The sequence below is a fragment of the Nipponia nippon genome, unplaced genomic scaffold, assembly GCF_047370975.1.
Source record: "Nipponia nippon isolate SJK-2023a ecotype South Korea unplaced genomic scaffold, ASM4737097v1 scaffold_1, whole genome shotgun sequence".
Lineage (NCBI taxonomy): Eukaryota > Metazoa > Chordata > Aves > Pelecaniformes > Threskiornithidae > Nipponia > Nipponia nippon.
Genome location: NW_028262290.1, coordinates 66112820 through 66136507, shown reverse-complemented (window position 1 = coordinate 66136507; position 23688 = coordinate 66112820). Strand labels below are relative to the sequence as shown.

General features: G+C 45.6%; 1 protein-coding gene across 1 annotated transcript in view; it reads right to left on the bottom strand.

The window, feature by feature from the left end:
- The window catches only part of PARD6G (par-6 family cell polarity regulator gamma), a 69732-nt gene extending 49661 nt beyond the window's left edge, over positions 1–20071 (bottom strand). Inside the window, exons 1-2 of the mRNA XM_087736558.1 lie at positions 19982–20071; positions 6234–6456 (exon numbers count right to left, since the gene is read on the bottom strand). Coding sequence (XP_087592684.1) covers positions 6234–6456; positions 19982–20053 — 295 coding nt within the window. The 5' untranslated portion in view covers positions 20054–20071. The remainder of the gene's footprint in view (positions 1–6233; positions 6457–19981) is intronic.
- Positions 20072–23688: the final 3617 nt, after the last annotated feature.

The following is a 23688-nucleotide window of genomic DNA, read 5'->3' as shown; positions in this document are numbered from 1 at the left end:
CAGCCCCTGGGTCACACCAGCGCCAGGGCAGAGGAGACAGGGTAGCAGCTCTGGGACAGCCTGACCAACAGCAGAGCCGCATCTTCCAGCGCGCCGATGAGCTACGCCAAGTGTCAGAAGAGTTTCTTCTCCCCCCTCCCACACAGGAGCAGATAAACTGAAGACCTCAAGTCACCTTCTCTGCACCCTTAAATTTATCTTACTCCCTTAGACTCATAAGACCATTGTGAAAATCTACACAGCTCAACCAAGAGCAAGACCAGAAGCAGTTCAGTATTTTCCCTCAACATGTGCTGCTACCTGCTTTATTATTTAATATATCAGATACCTTTAACAAGAGCAGTAAAATCACATTGTTCTTGTTCGGAAAGACAACATTTTGAGAAGGTGAAGTCAATGCCTGTCCTGTAAAATAAACAGGAAGGTTACCAAAGAACCAAAAAGAAGATGTGAAAGACTTCAACTCAAACTTTTCCAACGGTACCCGCTCTAGAAGACGGTTAAAGTTTTTAGGTAGCTGGGAATAGGTTTCATTTTAGTTGCTGCCTCAAAGCCAGTTTTTGTGTTTAACACATGTGGTTAGACAGCCAACCACCATTCCTGGGGATTATCTGCTTAGAGTATGAAAGACAATAAAACAACCCACCATTGGTTTTTCAGTCAGACCTGGGCATGATTCCCATTAGCACATTTTTATTTTAAAACTCAGTGTGATTGCTATGACTTTTATAATACAAGAAAGCTAAGCACAGATGTTGGTACTTCGAGCAGAACAGAGCTTTGCCAGGTAAATAACAAATTGCAGAGTTATGAACTGCTTCTGAACATTCAGAAATATGTTGCGTGGCACAGCAGTTTAAATACATTAGTCACTGCATGCAGTTGAAGAAAAACAGCATCTTCCAATCTTTAATTTAATGTAAATTAAAACAAGCCAAATCCAAAACCCAAACAGGTAAATGCACATTTTTCCCCTGTTGATTTTGGATCAAGCTTTAAGTGAGAACTGATGGTAGACAGCAGCTCTAACCACTCAAGGAGAAAAGCAACGACTGGTGTTCACTATTGGTTTAACTGTTCACAGTAATGGACCGTTAAAATATAACTACAAAAGAAAAGATACTTATAGCAAGTTTCTGAAGATGGTACTTAATTGGTTTTTTACACATTATCAGTTTTCCAGATGGCAAAATGCAAGACAGTACAGGTAGCAGAAGACATCAGCCTCCTCCGGCTTCAGGCCACCTCAATTAACAGCTGCAGTTCATTTGTGGCATTTGCTACATTATTATGTTAGGGCCTGTTGCAGTTAGCTGTAGAGAGTGTCTTAGGGTTATCTGCTGTTAGAACGCTCTTCAGCTTCTTCAGGTTTTGTGTCTTTTACGTTCCTGCAAGAAGTGTGATATGTGACAAAGATACGCTGAAATACAGATCCAGCATCTGACAATCCAGCATTTCACCTGTCTCCTGCTTGTAGACACTTACCATGAAACCATGTAAACCTTTAGAAAGGTTTAAAATTAGTTTTATTGATGGAAAGATTGTGAATTTGATCTAGAATCCGCTTTAGGATTGACAAAGTGCCCCCACATTCGTTAATTTACTGTTATTTTTATGGAAGTTGCTTAAGAGCAATAGTAATACACCTGATGATTCACAGGAACAGCAGCTGTACTCACACAACAGCCGCATGCACAATCACAGTCCCTACTGACACTCTATATGCCTTGTCAAGACTGCCTGAATATTTAAGTTTGTTATTTCTCCAAACCCCAACTCCTTCAAGTTCTCCTTAAGAAATGTTCTGCTGAGGGATGTTTTCATCAACACTACGGATTTATAGGAACAAAACCACTTGCTGAAACTCAGGCAAAGCAAGTAGAGGTCCAAAACCTCAAACCACCATCAGGACACACCTCCAGTTGTGATGGGGACAAAACAAAAAGGCTTCCCAGAAGAAGAGTTCATTTGACCTCAGTCAGGGATCAAGATGAGGCCTGACAGGCTGCTCAACACCTCTCTCATCTCCTTTGCTACTTGAGCTACAGCAGATTTTCTGTTACTGCCCATTACTCTATAAACCCTAAAGAGTGGTAGGAAGTGAAGGTCTGGTCATCAGCAGCCTCTATCACCTCTCCCAGAATCAGAATCATTAGTCTGGATTTACAGTGGTGTGCTCAGCCAGAATTAAGAGCCAAATATCACTCCGTTCGCTATGCTTGCTGTACTTCAGCATCTTGGTCCTGGATCTACTTATTTTCCTCGGGAAAAAGTGCTGCACGGATTACTTACACGGTGATCGGCATGTTCATTTTGCAACACTTCCCTGAGTTCCTGAAATTCCTAGATTAAACACACCATAGCAGGTAGCCCAAGCAAAAGAGGCGAAATCTTGAAATCTCTGTTACCTGATAGACCGCCATTTACATCTTTATGCCCCACTTGCAAAGTTCAAGGAGTCGTTTCAGGCAGGTTTACAATGAAGAAGTCATTATAATTCTGCTATTTGTTCCATTCTATTTAAGAGCCTCCAACACAGTTTGAACACATACTCTGCCTCTGGGAGACAGGCGTTAAAGCGAGATTTGATAACAACATCATTCCATTTAATCGTACAAGGAAAAATGTAATGTATTCACAGCATGTAATGCTAACTCAGTTTTTCTGTTCTTTGTTTCTGCTTGAACTCATAGCTTACACTTAAATATTTTTGCAGTATTCAAAAGACTGCCTCAAGCGCTGTAGTTTAAATCAGACACGGAACAAATGAAGTCTTGAAGAAATGATGACCAACGGCATCATCGGATAAGCTCTTCCTTCACGCAGGCCTTGGCTAGGGTACAAGAGTTCAGTTATTATGGAGCAAGTCAAACACATCCATAATTCCTTGCATTGTTCTAAGGTCTTTGGGGCATCCGTCCCTTCCGCAGCAGCAAGCACCTTCCGTAGAGAGTTCTGGATATGTCTGATACCAGTTACAGCCAAGTGAATAAATTCTTGGCCTTCAAAGCATCAGCTGATATAAATCACTACTGCACTAATGAAGCCAAAAGAGCCACATCAGTTTACGACACAGGACATGACCCATAGTTGCAGCCTGGGGAAGCAAGTAAAAGGAAAACTGCCTTTTCTTTTTATAGCCTGGTTCTCTAATTAGGATTTTTGTCTGCACTGTAATTTGGTATTGGAGAAAACTAAAAGAAGAAAAGAGCACCACATACTTTCAGCAGATGGATCACTATGAGCTATAAAAACTTGTCATAGCTAAGTTTACTCAAACATAAGCTGCAAACGTCCAGAGCCTTCAAGATCTCAAAAAGTACGAACAGTAATTGTTGCAAGCACACTGGGAATGGCAATTCCGGTCCTTAGTAAATAGGCTGGCTACCAGGCACTGACATCCCCTGCTGGGGGAAGGAACGGCTACTGTGATCCTGAAAAATTTGGGGCTCAGGAGACTTGAACACAAAGGAGGAAATAGAATAAAACAGCCATCCCATACCTGGACACCAACCTGGCATGTAAGACTCCACGCAGTGTGCACGTGGTTTGCCTCTGGGGACAAGCAGAGGAAGCGCTTTTGAATTGAAAAAGTGCAAGACTAAGCTCAGACAAAAAACAACTAGGCAAACAAAAAATCAAACTAGCAAATTGTTGCTTGATTATTGTGCAAGGAGTAAGTTACCTATTTTGCCACTCTGGGAACAAATAGTTAAGCTGTTTTAACATGATTGTATAATTCACTTGACAAAGATAAAGGATAACCCAGCTGGTTAACTGGGAAAACAGATAAGATGATTAATCATGCAGTTGATAAACAGTTTGCTCTGCTAGAAAGAGACCTGAACTTCAACTATTCAGTCCTTCCATGCCTGCATGCCTCAGCCTAGTTCTCTCAAACCCTCCCTACTCTACACACTGTGAGAACAAGCTTTGGCAGCCACCTCCCAGGACTTCTCCCACTGAAGGGCAGCGATCCCTGACCCAGCAGGCTAGAGAGCCCATGCTCCACAGCCTCCTTCAAAGTCACAAGAGAGGACTGGCCTCATATTTTACTGGCATCCCTGTCAGCTTAATTTCCTGCCTCTGAAGTCAGAGTTTAGGGTGTGAGCTGAAGCACTGCAGACACATCACATTCCTCTGGATGGCACAACGATTTCTTGGTGGTAGTCACCTTGTTCTCTAGTGCAGACCTCCAGCAGAAGGATCAGGATTGCTCTGTCACCCCAGTCTGAAGACAGGGAAAACAGCGGGGGTATGATGGAGCAAAGGAAGAAGGGACAAACAAGATTTCAGTAATTCCTATTATGGAAGGGAACAAGTTGTAAAAGCTTCCTCTCAGGAAAGAAAATGGACATGATTGATACTTGTGGATGCTCCCAAACAATCTCAAATGTTAACCCCCAGGAGTCCCTTATTAAAGGTGCCATTAATCAAAGGGACGGGCCAGAATTTACTGTTCCCTTCAGCTTTATAGAGGGAGAGCAGGAGAATGTTGGGAAAGCTTTCAGGCTTTGCCACACGTGAGGAGGCATAGGCCTGTCTTCCCTCTTGTATGAGCTTTCTTACTCGTCACCATGATTCTTTCTCTGAGCAACAGGTAAAAGAAAGACTTTTTTAAAAACGAAATACTGCACTTTTCCATTAAGGTTACAAGTTTTAAACCTCCACAACTAGCATACTTCTCCTACTGAAGGAGAGGAGGGAGCACTTTTCCACATGTAGTCAACAGTTTTCTCTTATTTGCCTACTTCTGCGATCAGCATTTCGGTGGCAACCCCCCCTCCCAACGCAGAGTTAGGGATACTCTGGCTTCAGCAGTCTGCCCAAGCAGGGCAAGAACAGCTGCATTTTGAACAGGATTGATCCAGAGACATGAATTAACTCGAACTGATGCAGGCATGACAAAGTCATGCAAGTGATTTCTCATGACCTGACCCACCATGAGCATTCACAAGCCCTAACAGGCATTGCAGGAAGGAGACTTAATAGGACTTGTCATCCACCTTTGCATTTTCTGCACAGGAAAGGAGAGCGAGCAACCCAAGTCCTCTCCCACAGACATTTCCACTCATCTGACAGACACACAAACAAAACAAACTGCTCTAGATCCTCTTCTCCATTGCCTCCTTGAGCACTTATTCCCATCTAAAAGAAGGCGGCAGAAAACATGCTTTGAATGGGGAGGGCCACAGAGCCCTGGCTATATCTGACGACACCGAATTGAACCACACACTACAGCAGCTCATACCAACGAGCAGGCTGAAGCCTCCTGCTAAATCCTTATCAGTACAAATGCCCACACAGCAGAGAGGCCAAAAAAGCTACATGACTGCTTGAAGTCTCAGATCAAGTCTCATTTCTGACTCTGCCACTGACAAGATTTTAATTCCAAAAGCCCTGTGGAATAAATCACCACGACTGAAAAAATGTGGAGGTAGTGTTAACACAGTGTTAGGTTCCCCTGGGATTTAAGGAGCTCTGTGGGGAAGACACCTTGTTATAAAAAGCAATCCTCATCTGAAGCGACTGCCAAACATGGTCTTTAAGGATAAGGTTTCAGATACCGGCAATAAGAGCTTGACAAGAACAACACACAGCCACTTAAACCTGATGTCATCTTAACATTTGGGCAATTCTGCCCAACGTTCGCTTGATGATTCAAAATGGGAAGATTCAACACCCTTTAGTGTAAGGACAGAGGGGAGAATCATCATTTGTCTGTCTGCCAGGTCAACATAGTCAAACAAGATCTCATCTGTGACAGATTTTTTTTTTTTTAATAACTACATATCTATGAGCATTCACACACTATACAGGCGTGAATCATTTGCGTATGACACTGACTATGAAGATGGACAGACAAGATTTCTGAATGTGAGTAGTAGTACAACACTAGGATCCCCTCCCTCAAACAAGTGGAGCGGTGCAGTTGGCATGATCAAGTGATGACCCAGTACCAGCAGCACAAGGTACGCTCTCCTCAGAAAAGAAGGGGCTCATGGGGATTCTCAGCATGTTATCCTTCAGACGCCTTACAGGCAGCAATGCAGTCCCTCTACCTGCCCTGAAGTCACACCATTCCTGCAAGTTGTAATGAAGTACCTGAGAGGACGAGTGAGAGGGCTCCTAGGTCCCTCTTACATCATTTCAGCCTTTAAACGGGGGCCACAAATCAACTCTTCACCTTGCCCCAGCACACTTCGAGGCACCAAAATGAAATTGCATCTTACCTTGTCTTTGTATAAAAACCCTGAGCAGTGGATGAGCACTTGAAACAGCCTTGAAGAAGTTGTCATCATTATTAATAGGGAGAAGGTCTCCATGCACATCAGCATATCCAATCATCACTTCCAGGTTGGCTATGTGATGAATGTGAAGAATTAGTTTGTAGAAGTCTTCAAACTTTCCTGGCTTGTAGCGATCCAGGGAGAACCTTCTGAACTCTGCCCCAAACTGCAAGAGAAAACAAACAGAACGTCTGCTGTCAAATGTCACCACAGCCAATGCTCTAGCTTGGCATTTGAATATGGTATACATCACCTCTCTCTTTCTATGATGAATATAGTCACACATCGGTGCTTTCAAGTCTACAAATGACCTTTTAGGTCCTCACACTAGAATATAACCATGGCTACCAAGACACCACCCTGCTTGACAACAGATATGCTGAAGCGTGCCACCTTAAAAGAAAGTGTCTTTTTTTAAATATTAAGTTTTCATTAATCCTCTAGAGGATAATTGCATTTGTAGGATTTAACTTTGAAGCTCCATCATTCATTATCATCATCTCAGGCATCCACAGAACCATTCTTCTCCCAAGCAGAAGTGTTCACTCTACTGCTTTCAAAAGAAGTCACTCAGCTATTCAAACAACCTTATAAAAATTCTTTGCACGTATCCCATCAATACCACTGGGATCCCAACCACAAGACCTTTAAAGAAGTGTGGTATGCAAGCGCACAGCTTGTTATTAGGAAATACACTCACTCTACATGCCCCTTGAATTTCCTGATATCCATATAGGAGGAGGAAAGTTCCTATTCTAAGTTAGTTTCATGGGTTTAATTTTTCTGACACTCCACTGGTTTTTATTTTTGAAGCTTTACAGACCAGTAAGTGGCTGTAAAAAAAAAAAAAAAAAAAAAGGGTATGATTTGGCACAAGACAATTGAAAATGTTATAAATCCATGAAGTTATTTTAAGTAAGTCAGAAAGTGATTGAGGAAAAGATTTGGACCTTATTTCTGATATTAGAAACCAAATATGCTATTAAGAGTAAGAGGAAAAATATTAGATTCTCTAATGAAGGAAATGATGAGTGTGAAAAAACAGGCATCTAGTTAAACTAAATAGCTTAAATCATCTTTCTGGTACATTTAATTTCATAATTCAGATTGTATAGCACTAGCAAACTACTGTTCAGCAACCGAACCTCTAAATCATGCTAACTCAATCCTGAAAGCATAGACCATGTCCACAAATCCAAGAACAAGGAAGGCTGTGACTAGGATCTCATGGAAGTTCTCATCTGCAAAGTCAGTCAATACCAGGACAAGAAACCAAAGACAAAAAAACTAACAAGCAAACAAAGAAGGGGGGGGGGGGGGGGGGGAAAGAATTTTCTGTAGATAAATTCTTTCTCAAAATGGAGAATGACTTGCTTAGAGGTTCTCAGATGTTAAATCAACTTATACATGCAAGCCATTCTTGCTGAGACTAACAAAAGTATGAATCATCACCATAATCATCTTCAAGAAAAAAAAAAAACAACAAAAAAACCCAACCCTACCAGCTTTGGGTGCAAGCATGTTCTCAAATTACTTCTGCAGTTATGAAAATCCCACTCTTCAGCATCAAAGCCTAGTTGTGATCATCTAAAAGCTAGTTTAGTCAAATTATGCTGCTTGTTTGTAATATTAACTGCTAGTTCCAGTTTGGATTTCAATTCAGAGTGCCCATCCAAATGCACAAAAGCCGAACAAACCACAGCTGGTTCCAATGGAGGAAAAACAGTCCTCCTTTGTCCTCCACCCCCTGCTCCTCTCCAGAAAAATCCAAGTGGCAACTTACTTCTGTTGACACATTTCAAACTGAAAAAAAGCTTAAGTCTTTTTATTTGTAAAGTATCTTAAAGTTTTCTTTTTCCTAGATTCAAACAAGAAGCAACCATCTTCAAGTGACAAGTTTAACATCTACATAGCAAACTACAGGGGCAGGAACAGGATCTTCGTAGGCTTTCTTTAGGGCTGCATCTCCTGCACACCTGACCAGGGACAAAGGATTCCGTTAGCCAAAAAAAGCACCAGGCCAGAGTATTCGGACGCCAATCCCAGTAACCACTTCTTTACCGGACAGACAACTTGTTCAGGACCGTTAGCATGCACGGTACTTACAAGGAAGCGGATGCTGCGCAGTCGCACCCCAGGCAGTACAACACCCGTCCTACACAACCACCCGGCCACCTGCCCCGCACCGGCTGCCGGGGGAGCCCACCGGTCCTGCTCTGCCTGACACACGGCACCGAGGCATAGCCCAGCTCCCGTGCTGGGGCATCGCAGGCAGCAGGAAAGCGACATGGGAAAGGAGAGAGGAAAGAAGCAAGGATGGTTATTTACACCTTGGTGTGACCCAAAGTTCAGCTTGAGCTGCCACATGAGAGGAGGACAGCTGGTGAAAGGGCCAGGCCTCCCTCCCAGCCTAACCCCCGAGGGCACACTAGACACGCTTGTATCAGCGGAGCCTGACATGTGGGTAGCAGTCCACCCACAGGGATGCAATTGCAGACTTGGGGTGCTGAGGTCCAATGCAAACGCTGTATAGTCAAATGAACTCGTTCACACGTTCAGCCTCAGGAAAGCCCAAGAGACAATTTCCTTCACCTAGGCACTGGACGGACGACGACGATAAACGAATGCAAGCCATTTCACTTGTGCTTTGTGCTTTTTGCATGACACAGCCCTTTAAGGCAAGGGAGCTGGAAGGTGATTCTGCAGAGAGGAGGAGGAGGGAAGAGTCTCTTCAAAAGAGATTTAAGCAGATAATGTGGATGATGTTTTGTTGTTTAAAGGTTAGTATTACTGTAGTAGTAGTTTAGCTGATTAATTCACCCCGTGCATACACACAGGCAGCAACCATTGTCAACGGGTCTTTTCAGAAGAGGAGAAAAAAAAATGCTTCAGCAGTGACCGTTCATTCATCATCCCTAATGAGGCTGATAGAGAGTATCGCAGTAATAATAGGTTTTGCAGTACCGCACAGCTTGGAGACTGGGTGCTCCGCATTGTATTCAGCCAGAATTTCAAGATAACATCCACCACGTATCTTCCAGAAACTACAAATTCTGAGGGCTTTGCAGAGATAGCCAAGATGACTATCTGCTTTCCTAAGCTAGAAACAAAGTTCATCTTCAGTATATCCCTCCACGGAGAGAGACACAAGGACTGGTGTCTGCCAGCAGAGTCTCTGCCAGAACAATACTGTATTACACTGTTTGATAAACTAACAGTTTTAACAAGCAGATTAGTTTTCCATAGTGAAGTAAATGATTCTGACCTATTTATCTAATCCAAATACTGCATCTATTCTTGCAGAAGTCAGAGGACAGGAGGGTCCAAGGGAACTTAAAAGAACTTAATCTGACACAGCTAATTATGACTGAAAAAACCTAGAAAGAACTGTACATTGTGTTTCACAAAGAATAAGCTCTGTCCCAAGATCCTTCGAAGTCTCAGCCAGCCACTAGCTGTCTGCAGCTAGATGATGAAAAGCACCCAACAAAATGCTATACATCAAGCAGGAACTCTGAGCAAAAACAGATGCCACGAAAAATTAGGAAAAATAAAAAGAAAAACCAAAGTGTTCTGATAAAAGTTGTATTAAAGAAGAAGAAAGTCACAGCTAGCTGACCAAAACTTACACAGGCTGACCAAGAGCAAATCAACTGCTTTTTTTTTTTTTTCTTTTCCTGGCTAGGGGAGACCAGAGGTCAGAGAAGAGGAAGGAACAGGATTTTGAGGTTTGTTTACTTGGAGGGCTGCTATTTTGTGAAATGAAATGGAAGAGTTATTTGCAAGCAAAAGAGACCAACTTTTTTTTTATTTAAATTTTAAGTTTCAAAAAGTTTACAGGGTCAAAAATGAAGCCCTATGTTTATGAGGTGCCATCCCTCTAGTTTATTGCTGGCTTTGAGTTCAGGCTATTGTAATAAGAAAACATCAAAGAGCAACATTTAGCAATAAACATGAATTATGTTAGCCACCTACTTCTCCCATGAAGTAAATATCAGGAACAGAAAGAAAAACAAACACTTTCATCCTTGCATAGACTGTAATTTCTGCTTAGCTACGAGATTTTCAAAATGGGGAAGACCTGATCAGGGCTGCTTTATCAGTGAGAAGGAGCAGAGGCCAAGACAGAGGAGGAGGGAAGACTGAATGTAAGCGGTTTTGTGCTGGCTGACTTCATCTGGGACTTCAGAGCTCTGCTGTCACATTCACGTCTGTGTTTCTGTCCCCTCTTTCTCCCCCAGCCATGTCTTCCCCAGCTCACCCAGCACTCTCTTGCTCTGCTCCCAGTTTCACAGCGGTTGTCGCTAGTGGCAAGAGGCCACCAACCAAGCAGATGTTCTCTGCGACAAGTTCTCTCTTCTCCCCTTCGACTGCCTGCCCCAAAGCAGCTCTGCTGCATCCCAATGATCAGGCTGGTGGGAAGTGTGGGATTTTGTGTTCTGCTCAGTCCCCTGCTCACCTCTTGCTATTTCTTCCAAGAGATAGTCACAAGAACAAGACATCCTCTCTTCTATTTGCCCTTCATAGGAACACCATCACAGACATGATTTCACTACCTTCTCCCTCGAACTTTGCTCCTGATTGGCATTGTGTCATACTCCCATCCTTCTCTTGTATTATATGGGACCTTTCACTCCCCCATAAAAATACAGCCATGCTCAGTATCTTCAATTCTTAGAATAGTTTATCCCCCGAAAGAAACCCAGTTGTTCCCCTTCTTTTTCATGCTTCTTGGACACAATGCTTCAAGTCTCTGCGTTTCATCTGAAGAACAGCCTTTGCGACCCCTCCAGCAGTCTGTAAGGCTCAGTCCATGACGACACTTTTCTCTCGTCTGCATCTACTCAGAAGACAAATTCAGCTTCTTTCTCTGTCCCCATCACTCTCAGATCAACTTCTGTTCATGCGATGCTCCTCCCATGCAAGTTCTTATTGATCTCTTTACAGATGCTCAGCTGCCCTCTCAAGGGCAACTTTACGCTTTCCCTTTTCCCTGCTTCACCTACCTTATTTCATGACTACTGGGCACAAGACCATTGCACTGCCTTCCCCAGCACCTGTAACTCCAGTACCACCCTTCATCCAGGCAGCTGCATATATCTATATGTTAATTACCCAGTTCTTTTCTGCCCAATATCTTAAATCCATGGACACCATTCAGCTACTCATCTGCACAGCTGGACTTTGCCTTGAGTGCTGCCCTGTACTTTTCCCTACCTTTCCTAAACACTATTTTGCCTCACTACCACCCAGCTATTTCTTAGCACAAAAGCTGTTTTCCCAGCTTGTTCTTCTGAACTCATCATCCTTTCTTTGCCACCCCTGCTCCAGTAGCTCCTCTCCTATCAGGTCACCTGCGTAGCTGCTTTCTCCCTACCATCTCTCTCAGCCAGTACTACCTCCAAGGAGCACACGGTACCAGCCTTCCTCACTGCCTCAACTCTTGATTTTTAAACACACAGTGCTGTTCTCCTTCAAGGAGCAGTCGTTCGCAGCAAAGCCTTTAAAATAAATCTTTGCCTTAAGTGGCTGGTCTACCTTTCCAAAAGCAAATCTCTTCCTTTTTTCTTCCAGTCCCCTACACCTCTGGGAACAAACTATAAAGTCTTCTTGCAAAGGATGTAGACCAAGCTCATCCTGTATTTTCAAAGGAACACCGAGCACCACACACACCACGTCACCACACATCTTTAGCACGAATACTGCACGGGATACATACACCCATGGCACGTCACCATCAGCACAAGGGGGAAAGAACATTTGGCACCTTGCCGCCCAGAGAGACAAAGGACCACTGAATCAGGAGGTCTGGTCAACACTGCCAACAGCAAACAAACCTGTGAGCTGAGCTTCCTGCAAAAAGGCATCCCTGCACTAGTACAGGTCCCTAGCAAGAGCAAACCATTTTCTGAACATTTACTAAGAGAGAGATCGGCATGATTACAAGACACCTGTAACCAGTAAGGGCTCTGGCTGGTTGCAAACTTAAGACTCTCTTAGTTTCCGCCAGAGGTTTCCCCATGAGCTCAGGGCCAACAACAGCTGCAGAGAAGTAATTTGATGCATGCACACACACACACACACACCTAGCCAGACCAGACCTGACCGGGGACTGGGAACAGCTGTGCAGGGCAGAAGCAGGAGGGATGGCCCCAGGCCAGTGGCCCTGGGGCTGGTGCACCACACCCTGCCCCAGACATTTCTGCCTCAATTAGCTTCAGGAATTTCCAATGGGAACGGGACTACCTCTGTACTGGGAGATTTTGCCCTCCCTTAAAGGGAGGGAATGTCTCCAAAGGTACATTTCATCTTTAACTTCTGGCCTGCGTTGTAAAGGTAATTAGGAGCAAGCAAGCAATCCTTGGAAGAGCACTTCTTGGTTACTAAAAGCCCAAATTAAGTGCACACCAAGTCTCTTACAAAGGGAATGATAAGGGACTACTGAGGAAAGCACCATTAATTGCATCCCTGAAGAACTCCTTGGAGGTGGCTAGTCCTGCGGCCTGCCAGACGGAGCCTCCACAGGTATTTTAACCTCACGCTGGAGACATTCCGTTCTGACTTGGCTGTAAACAACTTTTCAACTTTAAAGAGCACCTCGGCAAATTAAAGGACCATTGTTCTGTGTTCTTTAGGACTGTTTCAGTGTGGCAAGACTAAAATTCAGAAGACTACTCACATAAGACAGACTGGCTGGACGAAATTGTAAGCAGACCAGAAATTCCCAAGTTACTAGGCTAAAAATGATTATGAAAGCAAAGGTGAGAACCTGGAGGCAGGATCAAGGATAGGAGGGCATGGGAGGTGCTGAAACACAAGGTAGCAGCCCTAGCCTTCTGGTCAATGTATTCATAGAGATATTGATAACATCTGGTTAGCACAGCTAGCACCCAAGCCTGTAACAGATTACTCACTTTGGGAACATTGTCAGAGGAACTACCATCTTTCAGTAACTAGGTTTTGACTTTTTTTTTTTTTGTTATGCAGGACCTGAGACTATACCCCTAGTAACCAGAGCATATCCTCCTCCGTGCCATGCTCTGTGAAGCCAGGTAGCTCAAAGCACGCGTCCCAGCCTTCCCTGTATCTCCCACAGGCACCGCTGCTCACATAGTGCCAGAGCACAGGTCAGAGAAGATAGTAACGCTGCGCTGGTGCTTATCGCAGCTGTCACCTGAACAGAACTACCGCAAAATGACTTGTCTGTGCAACACCTTTTCAGGTGAAAAGTTTGGCCTCTCATCTGCGACGGGCAGCAAGCAAGCACAGGGCCAGCTGTTGTGGCTTGGCCGCTGCACGGTAACTTGTTCAGCTGTGGTCACTTTCTCTCAAGTCACCTAACCATTTAAAGACAGACGTGAGTTTACTAGGTATGACCACTTCAGAAAGTCATCCTACTATGAAAAACAAAGATTTGTAATAACAGAGGAACCAGGAGTTGAGTAGATGCTATTTAGCACGTCAGAATAAATACAATACCTACTGTCAGAAGGGCAGCAAACTGGGAGGGAAAGGAACAGAGGCAAGATTTCTTAAGAGTTTAACGTTTTATGGTCTTTCTCTTGACACATTTTGCAACAATCCAGACAGTCTCAAGTTGCTATTGCTGTGGCATACTGTCTTCATTTGAGAGGGGGAAGCGTTGCGGTTTTCTGAGTCTGTGCCACATTTGGTTTGCATATAATCAAATATGTTTTGAAGCTCAAAACCAGAAGTTAAATCAGCTGGTTACAGGCCTTTTCACTGCACTTATTTTAGTTTTACTCTAGGTATGACAAGTATGATCTTAACTTGGAAGAATCTGAAGTACTGCTTAAAAACTTAAAGTAGACTTAAAGTCTGTTTTAACATCCTGTAGGTTTAAAAAGAGTGATGCTTTTTCATCCATTTTGAAGTGTGCTACACATGGAAAACATTTCTTAAAACTTCATAAGGCCCATAAGGCTTCAGGGTTAGAGTGAAATCAAAGTACAAAAGGCTGGAAAACACAATTTGTAGACCTCTCTCACTTAGTTAACACCAGGCAGAGAAGAACCAGACCTTTAAAATCTCTTTACAAGGGACTGCTAAAAGCAAGTTTGCTCTTACTGCTATTGCTACAGTTACAACACTGCTCGACGATATACTTTATACCTTTCAAATACACAATGTGTGTACGTGTACTGTAATAGCTAAACAGTCATGTGACATGCAATATTGCTAAAGTGTCTGAGCAATATCGGCAATTGGGGGGCGGGGGGGGGGGAAGGATGTGAAAGGTTTAAAACTACTGTCTTAATTTAACAAGCACAGGTACACTCCTCCTCAGAAGCGGAGACGACACATGAGCAGGACAAACCACCCACAAGCTGTTTGGATATTACATCAATCTAGCAGTTGGGCAGGCTTGCTGAAGCACTGACTTCTACACTTGACCAAGACCAAAACACATCATTTTATCTGCTAGCGACTTCATAAGAGCGCAGAGCATAGCTGATCCCAAACATGTTCTCTGTCTTCAAGGTCCAGAACAGTATCACATCTATACTCTGCATCCATCAAAATATGACTGAAAATTTATTAAAAATCCATTTGCGGCATCCATCTGAACACCAACATTTACTGGAACAAAGTCAAAACAGGATGGGAGAAGGGGAAAAAATATGGTTATAGTTAACTGGATATATTTATCTTAATGGGTTTGTTTATAGTAGTAGGGTGTTAGTCAAATTATTGTTAATTTGTAAATCAGTTTGTAACACAAGAAAACATGACACTGTTCATAAGGCAGAAATGTCACAGTCAGCACTTGAGTCAGGTAGCTGCATTTTTATAATCCTCAGCCATGATCAAAAGTTCCTTTTGTTCAGCAACAAAAAGGTTTTTGGTTTTTTTTTTTTTCCAAAGGACTATTTTTCAGGGAACCACAAGTGCATTTACCCACTTTTGAAAACATGAAAATGAATTCTCACTCGTACATACAGCTTGCAGGAAATAATATAGTAGTAGCAGAGAAATACTTTTCTGCTGCTTTTAAGCCAAAACCATAAAACCGTCAGTTTCAAAGTACAAAAAAAAACACACTTTCACAAACAATTCAAAGGGCTACCATTTAAAGGCCTGAGGCAATCTTATACCTCTACTATTCCAGAATATCCAAATGTCTGGAAAAGAAATACACACTTGGGCAGATAGCTGCCCTCCTATTTGAAAAGCTGTATATACAATCCAAGAAAAAAAAAAAAAAAATCTCTTTTCACTCAGAGCAGGATGAGAGAAGATTGGCTACAGGGAGCTATAATTAAAGAGAAGTCTCACCATTAATGTAGGAATTCCTCTTTTAAAAATATTTGTTCTTCTGTAGACTTACACTCATGGGTAAAGAGGCCTGCAACCCCTCTGTAAAGCTACGGAGAGAAAATGAAAAATAGGTTTGGAGTCTCGTGGCCACAGGCAGGACTCTTAACAAAACAAACAAAAAAAGCCCCACACATCGCATGCGCTGGAGCTCTTGGTAAAAGGAAGAAGAGAGAGAGAAAGGGTCATCTGGAAACCTTTTTCAGAGATTAGAGGGAATTTCTCCAGAGGGGACAGATACTTCACTTGTCACCCGATGGGGGAAAGGAGCCAGTGAGTACTAGACACGTGAGAATACACAGTTGGTTTAAGCCAGCAAGATAATGTGTTTTCAGATCCTGTCTAAAAGGGCTGAAACATTAATCCTGAGCTACACAGACAACACCTAGATAAGAACTGAGCTTCTAATGTATTCTGTCATGAAAAACAGGAGAAGAGGGATAAAGTGTAATTACAATTCAATTACTATTTTCCTACAACATGTGCCAATTTCTAAGCAGGTTTCTCTTTATCCTTCTGCTTTCCTATCTAGCAATAAACTTTTAAGTGTTTTGATTATAAGGCCAGCTCTCAAGGGAGGAGACAGAGGAAGCCCGAAGGAGGAGGACTTCTTAAAGCAGAAGACTACAGCAATTCCCATCACCGCCACGTCTGAAAACAGAGGTGCACACAGATGGCTGATGCTGTTCTCCCCTTCAGTATTTGCTGAAACACAGTGATTCGAGAGGCTTCTGCAGCACCTTACAGTCGCCCAGAGAAAAACCAACCTGAGGTATACCAAAAGGTGTTACACAGCACCATAAAGCTCATCCTTCTGCAGACGTGCAGCCAAAGAACAACATAGCACTGCGAATGTTCCCACCAGGTAGTCACAAGGCATTAAAATACCCACGGACACGAGCGCTGGGAGCTGAAGCATGCTTCTGGGCCACGATCCCAGCAGGGAGTGATGGGTCAGGCTAGGTCCAGGGAAGGTACAGGCTGGTTTACACCAGCTGAAATCCTGTCATCCACAAAGCTCACACAGCTGCTGGACAAGGAAAGAGGAATACCGCCTGCAGTTTTTGGCCCTTCAGCACAAGAAGGATGTTGAAAAACTGGAGTTGAGTTCAGCCACCAAGATGCTCCCTCACTCCTTCTCCCCTCTCCCCCTCTCCCCCTCCCCCCCCTTTTTTTTTTAAATAATTCTCTGATACACTTCAGGAATCTTAAAACTTAAGGATACTTGGGGATTGCCAGAGAAGTGTCTTAACCAGTATGGTACTAAGGATCTGACAAACTCTTCCCTTTCAATAATCAAGGCCACAAACCAACTTTCAAGAACTTTCTTTGGGAGAAAAGGAAGGAAACACAGAAAATCCAGGAAAATCTTGGCCAGTTTTCACAGGAGCCATTTCTGAATCGTGACTAATGCAACACACCAGCTGGATGGTGGTTTATCCTGAAGGAAGGAACCACCTGGTTATCATAACAGAGGCAGGGATATCAAAAACCCAACGTTTGCAGGTTATCGCCTATCCAACTCCCCACAGCTATTTTTTCCAGAGCTCCTTCACATCCAACTCAATCTTCAGAGAAGGAGAAAAGCTATTTCACGACGTTGTGTAAAAGTGGCGCGCTCTCACACCCGGCTCGTCTGCTAGAAGAGATTCCACCTGCCCACGGCCTACCACTTCCCCAACCTTTGAAAAGCCACCCGAGAATCCCTTGATCGCCAGCCAGCAGCATGCCCCGGCGCAGAGGCTGAGCTGCACCCAGCTCTGCTCACCTGGCAGCCTGCGCACTCAGGCGATAGCTGCAAAATCATGAGTTCTCAGACTCAACTTTCGAGTTCTCAGGCAAGTCCAGACAGGCCTCGCACTTACAAAACACAGGCAACTAAATGTTTAAAAGGCTGACTACACGCGGCTACCAAAAGCAGCACTATTGAATCTTTTTGTTTCCCCAGCCTTAAGATAGTCCATCTGATCAAAAAAAAAAAAAAAAAATCAATCCATATTTCTAGATGATTGCAGCAGGACAACGCAGTGATCCACAGGGACAAGACAGCATCATAACCGACCCTACAAGATTACCACCTTTTAACAGGAGGTATAAGGTCTTTATACAGTACCTTGCCAGGTACCATTGGCCACAGCTTTTCACTGGATCTACTTCTAACCATTGAAGAGTAACTCCAGGAGAGGGAACCTACGAGCTTTACAGACAAAAGAAAACCATCTTGCAATGTCAGTACCAACCTCTGTTTGCCAACAATCCTGCAACAGCCTGCTACATAAACAGTTTAGATGTTATTGCGCACAAGTCATGCTAACAATATAATCCCACCAGCACCAGGAAATTCAACACCTCCACTGACCCACGCTGCATATTCATGGATCATCACTGGGTGTAGGCCCTCAGCAGGATATTTTGAATTTAGCCTCTATTTTAAGTTTCCTTCTAATGCAGTACAGTTCTCTAAAGTAACTTCTGTGCTATCAGCAGTGACAACCCTCAGCTACACAAAACCTCCACAAGTTTGTTTTCCTCCTCTCCAGAAATCTGCAGTCATTCGTACACTTAGAACCTCCCTAGATCACTCTGTGTCTATACAACTAGGTAGGATTCACTTACAGGATTCTTGCAGCTGTAAAGGAAGCTATGAGGTGTTCGTTATAAGGTTGCTTTTTAATTGTTAATAGAACAAACTCAAGCTATGGCAATATTAAAGTAGAAGACAGAGGATGAACTTAAAAAAAATTTCTATCTGTGGTCAAGGTTTTAGTTTGAAGCTCATACAGTGCATGGGGTATAACTCGGTAACTAGAAAACAGGATCTGGAGCATTTGGGGGCCACAATGAATGTTGTGGGTGGGTTACACCTCAGAAGCCGTACAAACTGAACAAAAACTTTCCAGCAATGGAAGCAGGACGGAACTTTTCAGGCCAGCTGAGCCCTTTCAAGTGGCAACAGGAGGTTAGGAAATAAGGGCCCCAACCTGCATTTAAGGTGCCACATTTAGAAATTATTTGAGAGTTCCTTGGACATAAAGCAGTTCTCCCACTGAAGTTATCTGAACGTCCTCAGGTCTATGTGTTGCTCAAGGCTGTTTGATCTGGATGTAAATATTAACAGCAGCAAGGGATCAAAACGGAGAGCACCGAGCACAAAGTCCCAAAGACATCTCCTCCAATATCATCTCAGCAGGGGATCAGGGCTGTGCACGATTCCAGGACATGCTAATGTTACTCCATACTCTCTTCACCTTATGCATTGCCTACGCCTTTTCTCTTACATGTATATAAAACACGGGCTTCCACGGGGATTTCTCAGTTTTGCTTAAATGCTACTGATTTTTGCACGCAGAGGTGGCAGGCAAGATTTTGGCGTGCTGGTTCAACCAAGAGCGATCCGAGCCTCTTGAAGAGAGCTCAGCGAGACCAACCATAGCCACAGCCAACTGATACCATCGTTTTAAGAGGCCAAGCCCCGGCAGACAGCTGTTTCTGCACATGACAGCCCTGCAGATCACAGCTCCTTCCCCAACGATACAAGCGTGCAAAAGCTGCCTGGCTTACGGCGGTGCCGGCAGCCCCAGGTAACACCTGGTGAAACAGCCACGGGTGGGTGAAGCTCCCCGCAGGCCTCGCTCTGGCTTCTCCGACTCGGGTCTACAGCCGGATTTCGGCGCTGCCAGCACCGGCCGGGAGGACCCGGCCCTTCTCCCCCCTCCCAGTCCTCCCCTCCTCCGCGCCAAACCGCGCCGGGGTACCCGACCCCGGGGGGTCAGGAGCACCCCGGCTGCGGGGGGCCAGCAGCATCCCGGGGCGGCACCGGCACCGCCTCCGGCCTCCCCCCCGCCCACCGGCGCCCCCGGCCCGAGCCCCAGCCCTCCCCCCGCGGCGAGGCGACCGCCGCTTTCCGAGCTGCCCCACGAAGTTAGCGCCGAAGTCCCCGCGGCGAAACAAAAGATCGAGCGGGAGCGGCGGCCGCGGGGCCCCCGGCGCCCGCCCGCCCCGGCCCCACCACCGCCCCGCGGGCAGGCGGGGAAGGGTCCCGCCGCCGCCGCCACCGCCGCCTCACACCGGGCAGGGGCGGCTCGCCGGGGGCGAGGCCGGGAGCCGCGCCGGGAGCGGGGATCCCGCCTCTCCGCCGGCTGCCGCCAGCCCGTCACCGCTCTCTGGGCTGCGCCTGGGGCACGGCTCCGGCAGCACCGGGCGGGGAGGCGGCGGGGGAAGGGGGGGTAGCGGTGAGGGATGCCGGGGGCGGGGGGGGGCTCCATTCATTTCGGGCAGAGCCGCCGGGAGCGGAGCGGGCCGGGCAGGGGCGCACCCGGCCGCCGCCGGTCGAGGCCGCGCCGCGCTCTCCTCACCTTACTCTTCACTTCCACCGCGCTGCACTCCAGATACCGCAGAGTCTGAGATTTGTTGAAACTCCGGTTCATCTTCCCGGCCCCGCTGCCTTCCCCCTCCCGCGCCGCCGCCGCCGCCGCCTCCCGCCCGCCCGCCGCGGGCCGCGCGCCCCCGGGACGCCCCCGCGAGCCGATCGCCCCGCGCGCGGCAGGCGGCACGCGGCGCCCCGCTACCGCTCGGCTCCGCTCCGGCCACTTTGTCCCGGCGCGCCAATGAGAGCGGCCGCTCCGCTGAGCTCGCGCTCCGGCTCCCGACAGCCGCGCGCCCTCCGGCTGGCGGCGGGCGGGGGCCTGGGCCGGCAGGCCACGCCCACGGACACGCCCATCCTCCCCGCTTGGCCACGCCCCCCCGCGCGCCCGGCGGCGCCCCCGCCCCTCGGCGGCGGCGGCGGGGCTGCGGGCCCAGGCGTGGGCAGCGGCGGTGCCCGTCGGGCCGCGGCCGGCCGGGTCCCCCCGGGGGCAGGGGTGCTCGGAGGTGCCCGCTGTGCGCCGCCGGGACCCGCGGGAACTTTGCAGGCGGCGCTGAGTATTCGTAAAGAGTCTCGGGGTCTGGCAGGCGCTGCCGGCGGTTAACGTGCGACCGCAGGCCGCCGGGCTGGGGCGGAGAGTTTCCACCGCTCCCGCCGTGAAGTGAATCAGTGGCCTGCCTCCCCCCGCCAGCAGCCCGTATTAATTAGGCAGGTTATTAATTTGAGGATCTCCAAGGAACTCATTTCCTTCCATCGTCTGCCAGGGACCTTTGTAATTCTAACAGACCTCTTCCCTTCAGTCAATTTCTTTTGGTCACCGGGAGTCTTTGACAGGGCTATTTTTCCCTACGCGGTCCTGCCCAAAACATCAGTCGTGATGTAAAGAAGCTGAGGGCAAGGCACGGACCTGTGCAACCAGTTTTCCTCTGCTCGACATCTCCTAGGATCGTCTGCCCGTCTAAGGAAGGAGCGCAAAGTCCCAGCAGACGTGACAGGCCACCCATCTCCGCTTCTCCAGACCCGCTGGGCAGGTGTCAGCGGCAGTGACGGGGAATACCCATGCATTTAGGGGGCAAAAAGAAAGAACTGAGGCGACTTTTCATGCGACTCCAAGTGGGAGGATCAAAGCAGATGCCCCAGCTACAAACCAGCTCCAGCTTACTGGAAAATGGATCTGAAATGAACATTTGCCACATGTTCTGGGCTTGCGCTGTATTTGGAAGGCTTGCTGTAAGTTAAACTGGAAAAATAAAGTCTAGAGAGCTGAGAAGGGAAATGTTTGTATGAACTTGATCTTTCCCTCTTTTTATCTTAGCGTGAGCAATGCAGCGGCTTCGCCTTCCTGCTGTGATGGCCAAGGCCGAGCTGTGGAGATACAGCATCCCCGGGGTGCTCAGGGGCCAAGCATCCCTTTTGGGATGCTTCCATTTAAAGATGGACCTTGAAATCCACCAGCTGGATCCATATGGTTCAGCGGTTCAACATCTGGAGCAACAAGGCCAGTTCACTGGAGTGAAGTTAATCAGTAGCTAAAGGACCGGTCTAGTCACGTAACCTCCAACGGGGGAAATACTGGTATTACTCGTATGGCTGGGAGCATTAGCAGGGGCTTCAGGTGGGATGTTATTCCAGCCCACCTGTCCTCCAGCTGACCCTCGGAAAGGGCCCCTGCTGTTTGCATTACCTCCTGGCTCAGGACAGAGCCCCGGGACTGCTCTTACACGTTTCAGGCACGTGGTGATGTGTGTGGATGAATTCAGAACCACAACCGCAGAGAAGGAAAGATCTTAATTTTTGTTCCAAGTTTTTAGTTTGTTTATTTTTTCTAAGAAAAAGTTCTCAACAGTTGGCAATCAATAAGCAATTTAATTTTAGTCTTAACTTTAAATTTGGTACTTCTTGTATTCATGATGTTCATTTGAGAAGTACAGATTAAACTCATTTGTCTTTTTTTTTTATTATTTTATGCTTCCTTCAGGGAGTGCATATGCTTCATTACCATCTCTTTTATATTAATAAAGACTCTTCAAACTAATAACGCCTACCAAGCTGTGTGTAACCAGAATGGGAATTCAATGAAAATGAACAAAAAATACATATTTTTGGATGAGACAAAAGCTGGTAAGCCATGCTCGATTCGTAAAGAATAAAGATATGTTTTTCAAAGCGTAAGACAGGGGTTGATTTACCGGCAGGGCTAAGGGGACTTCCACTCTCCCTTCCATGTCAGCAGCAGCCACTGAAGATCCTGTTCGTATTTCCACCACTGCATGAATACACAATCCTCCTCTTCTCATCTACCCTGTCTTTGAAGCTAACAGCTGTATTGAGGACACAAATTACTGTATTTGGGGAGTGGAGCTAATGTTGTTTCCATTTCTTCTGTCCTACAAGAATTTAGAAGTGGTAGATCACTGCATCTCCTTTTTTTTTTATTCACCCATAAGAAGAGCTGCTCTGCTGCTGTTCTGTGCCTGCCCAGTTTTTCAACCTTGCATTAAACACTTAGCGCAGTAAACAAGGTGAATACACTAATATGAGAAAATACGCTTTTTATACCTCCAAAGAACCTATTGCTAGCAAAGCTTCTTTTCAGACTACTTCAACAAAATTTGGTTTCTGATGCTTTTTCGCAGTTGATCTGTTTGCCTCTTTAAAAAAATTCCATCGGTAAACCTGAGAAAGGTATTTTAATTTCAGTTATTTTTGTTCAGGTTTTAATATATGTTGCCATGATTTCAAATGTAATGATGAACAGACTTTTAAAATACAAGTGTTTTACTTAAAAGAAATCCAATTTGAGTTGAATATCCATTCTTTTGTAAATTAATATAAACAACTTTTACCCACTCTGATCCAGGGAATGATCAGCTTGTAGATAGCTCATTGATTAGGCTAAAAAAAGGCACACGCATGGTTAGAGGGTTACAATATGTAAAACTGGCTGTATACTTTAATTAGTTGAAAAATATAATAATATTATATAAATATTTAGTAAATAGTATATTATTTATTAATATCATGTATTAGTATTATTTATTAATATTATGTAATAATTTATTAAAAGTGAATCTTCTCAATGAAGCTTCACTGAAATCCAGTTCACTCCATTTTTGTAAATTCACTAAGATAAACGTTTTTTTTCCATTTCCAAATTGCTTCCAGGTTTAATCCCTTCCCACCAGAGCAGAGCTGCGGCACGATTGAGACAACTTGGGAAAACTCCTTGTTCCCTTGCCTCCCCTTCCCATGCCCAGGCTGTGCTGTAATGAGCAGCGGCTTCAGCTCCGTATACCAGCAGGAACCAAAACACTGCATGTGCTCCCAGGCTGCCCCGGCCCCAGGTTGCACCAGGCGCTGCAGCCCCTACCAGCTGTTTTCCTCCTCAAACTAAGTCACAAAGATGGTTTTAATTTAATCGCTTTTGCTCAGGCACCTTTCAGTTTTTTTTTTCTTTTCTCATCACTTGCCAAGGGCACTGCATTCCTTTGACAATTTCTATAAATCTTCATCTGTTTTGGTAATCTGTAGTTAGTTTACCCCGTTTCTGACCTGCAGAGCCTTTAAATCACGGTTTCTTCCCAGGTGCCCGTCTCTCAGCCCTTCCTTGCAGCCTTGTCTCTGGGTGCATCTGGAGCACGGGGGCACGTTTGCTTTCACCCAGCCACCTAGCCCCTTCCTGCGTGCAGCCCTGCACCA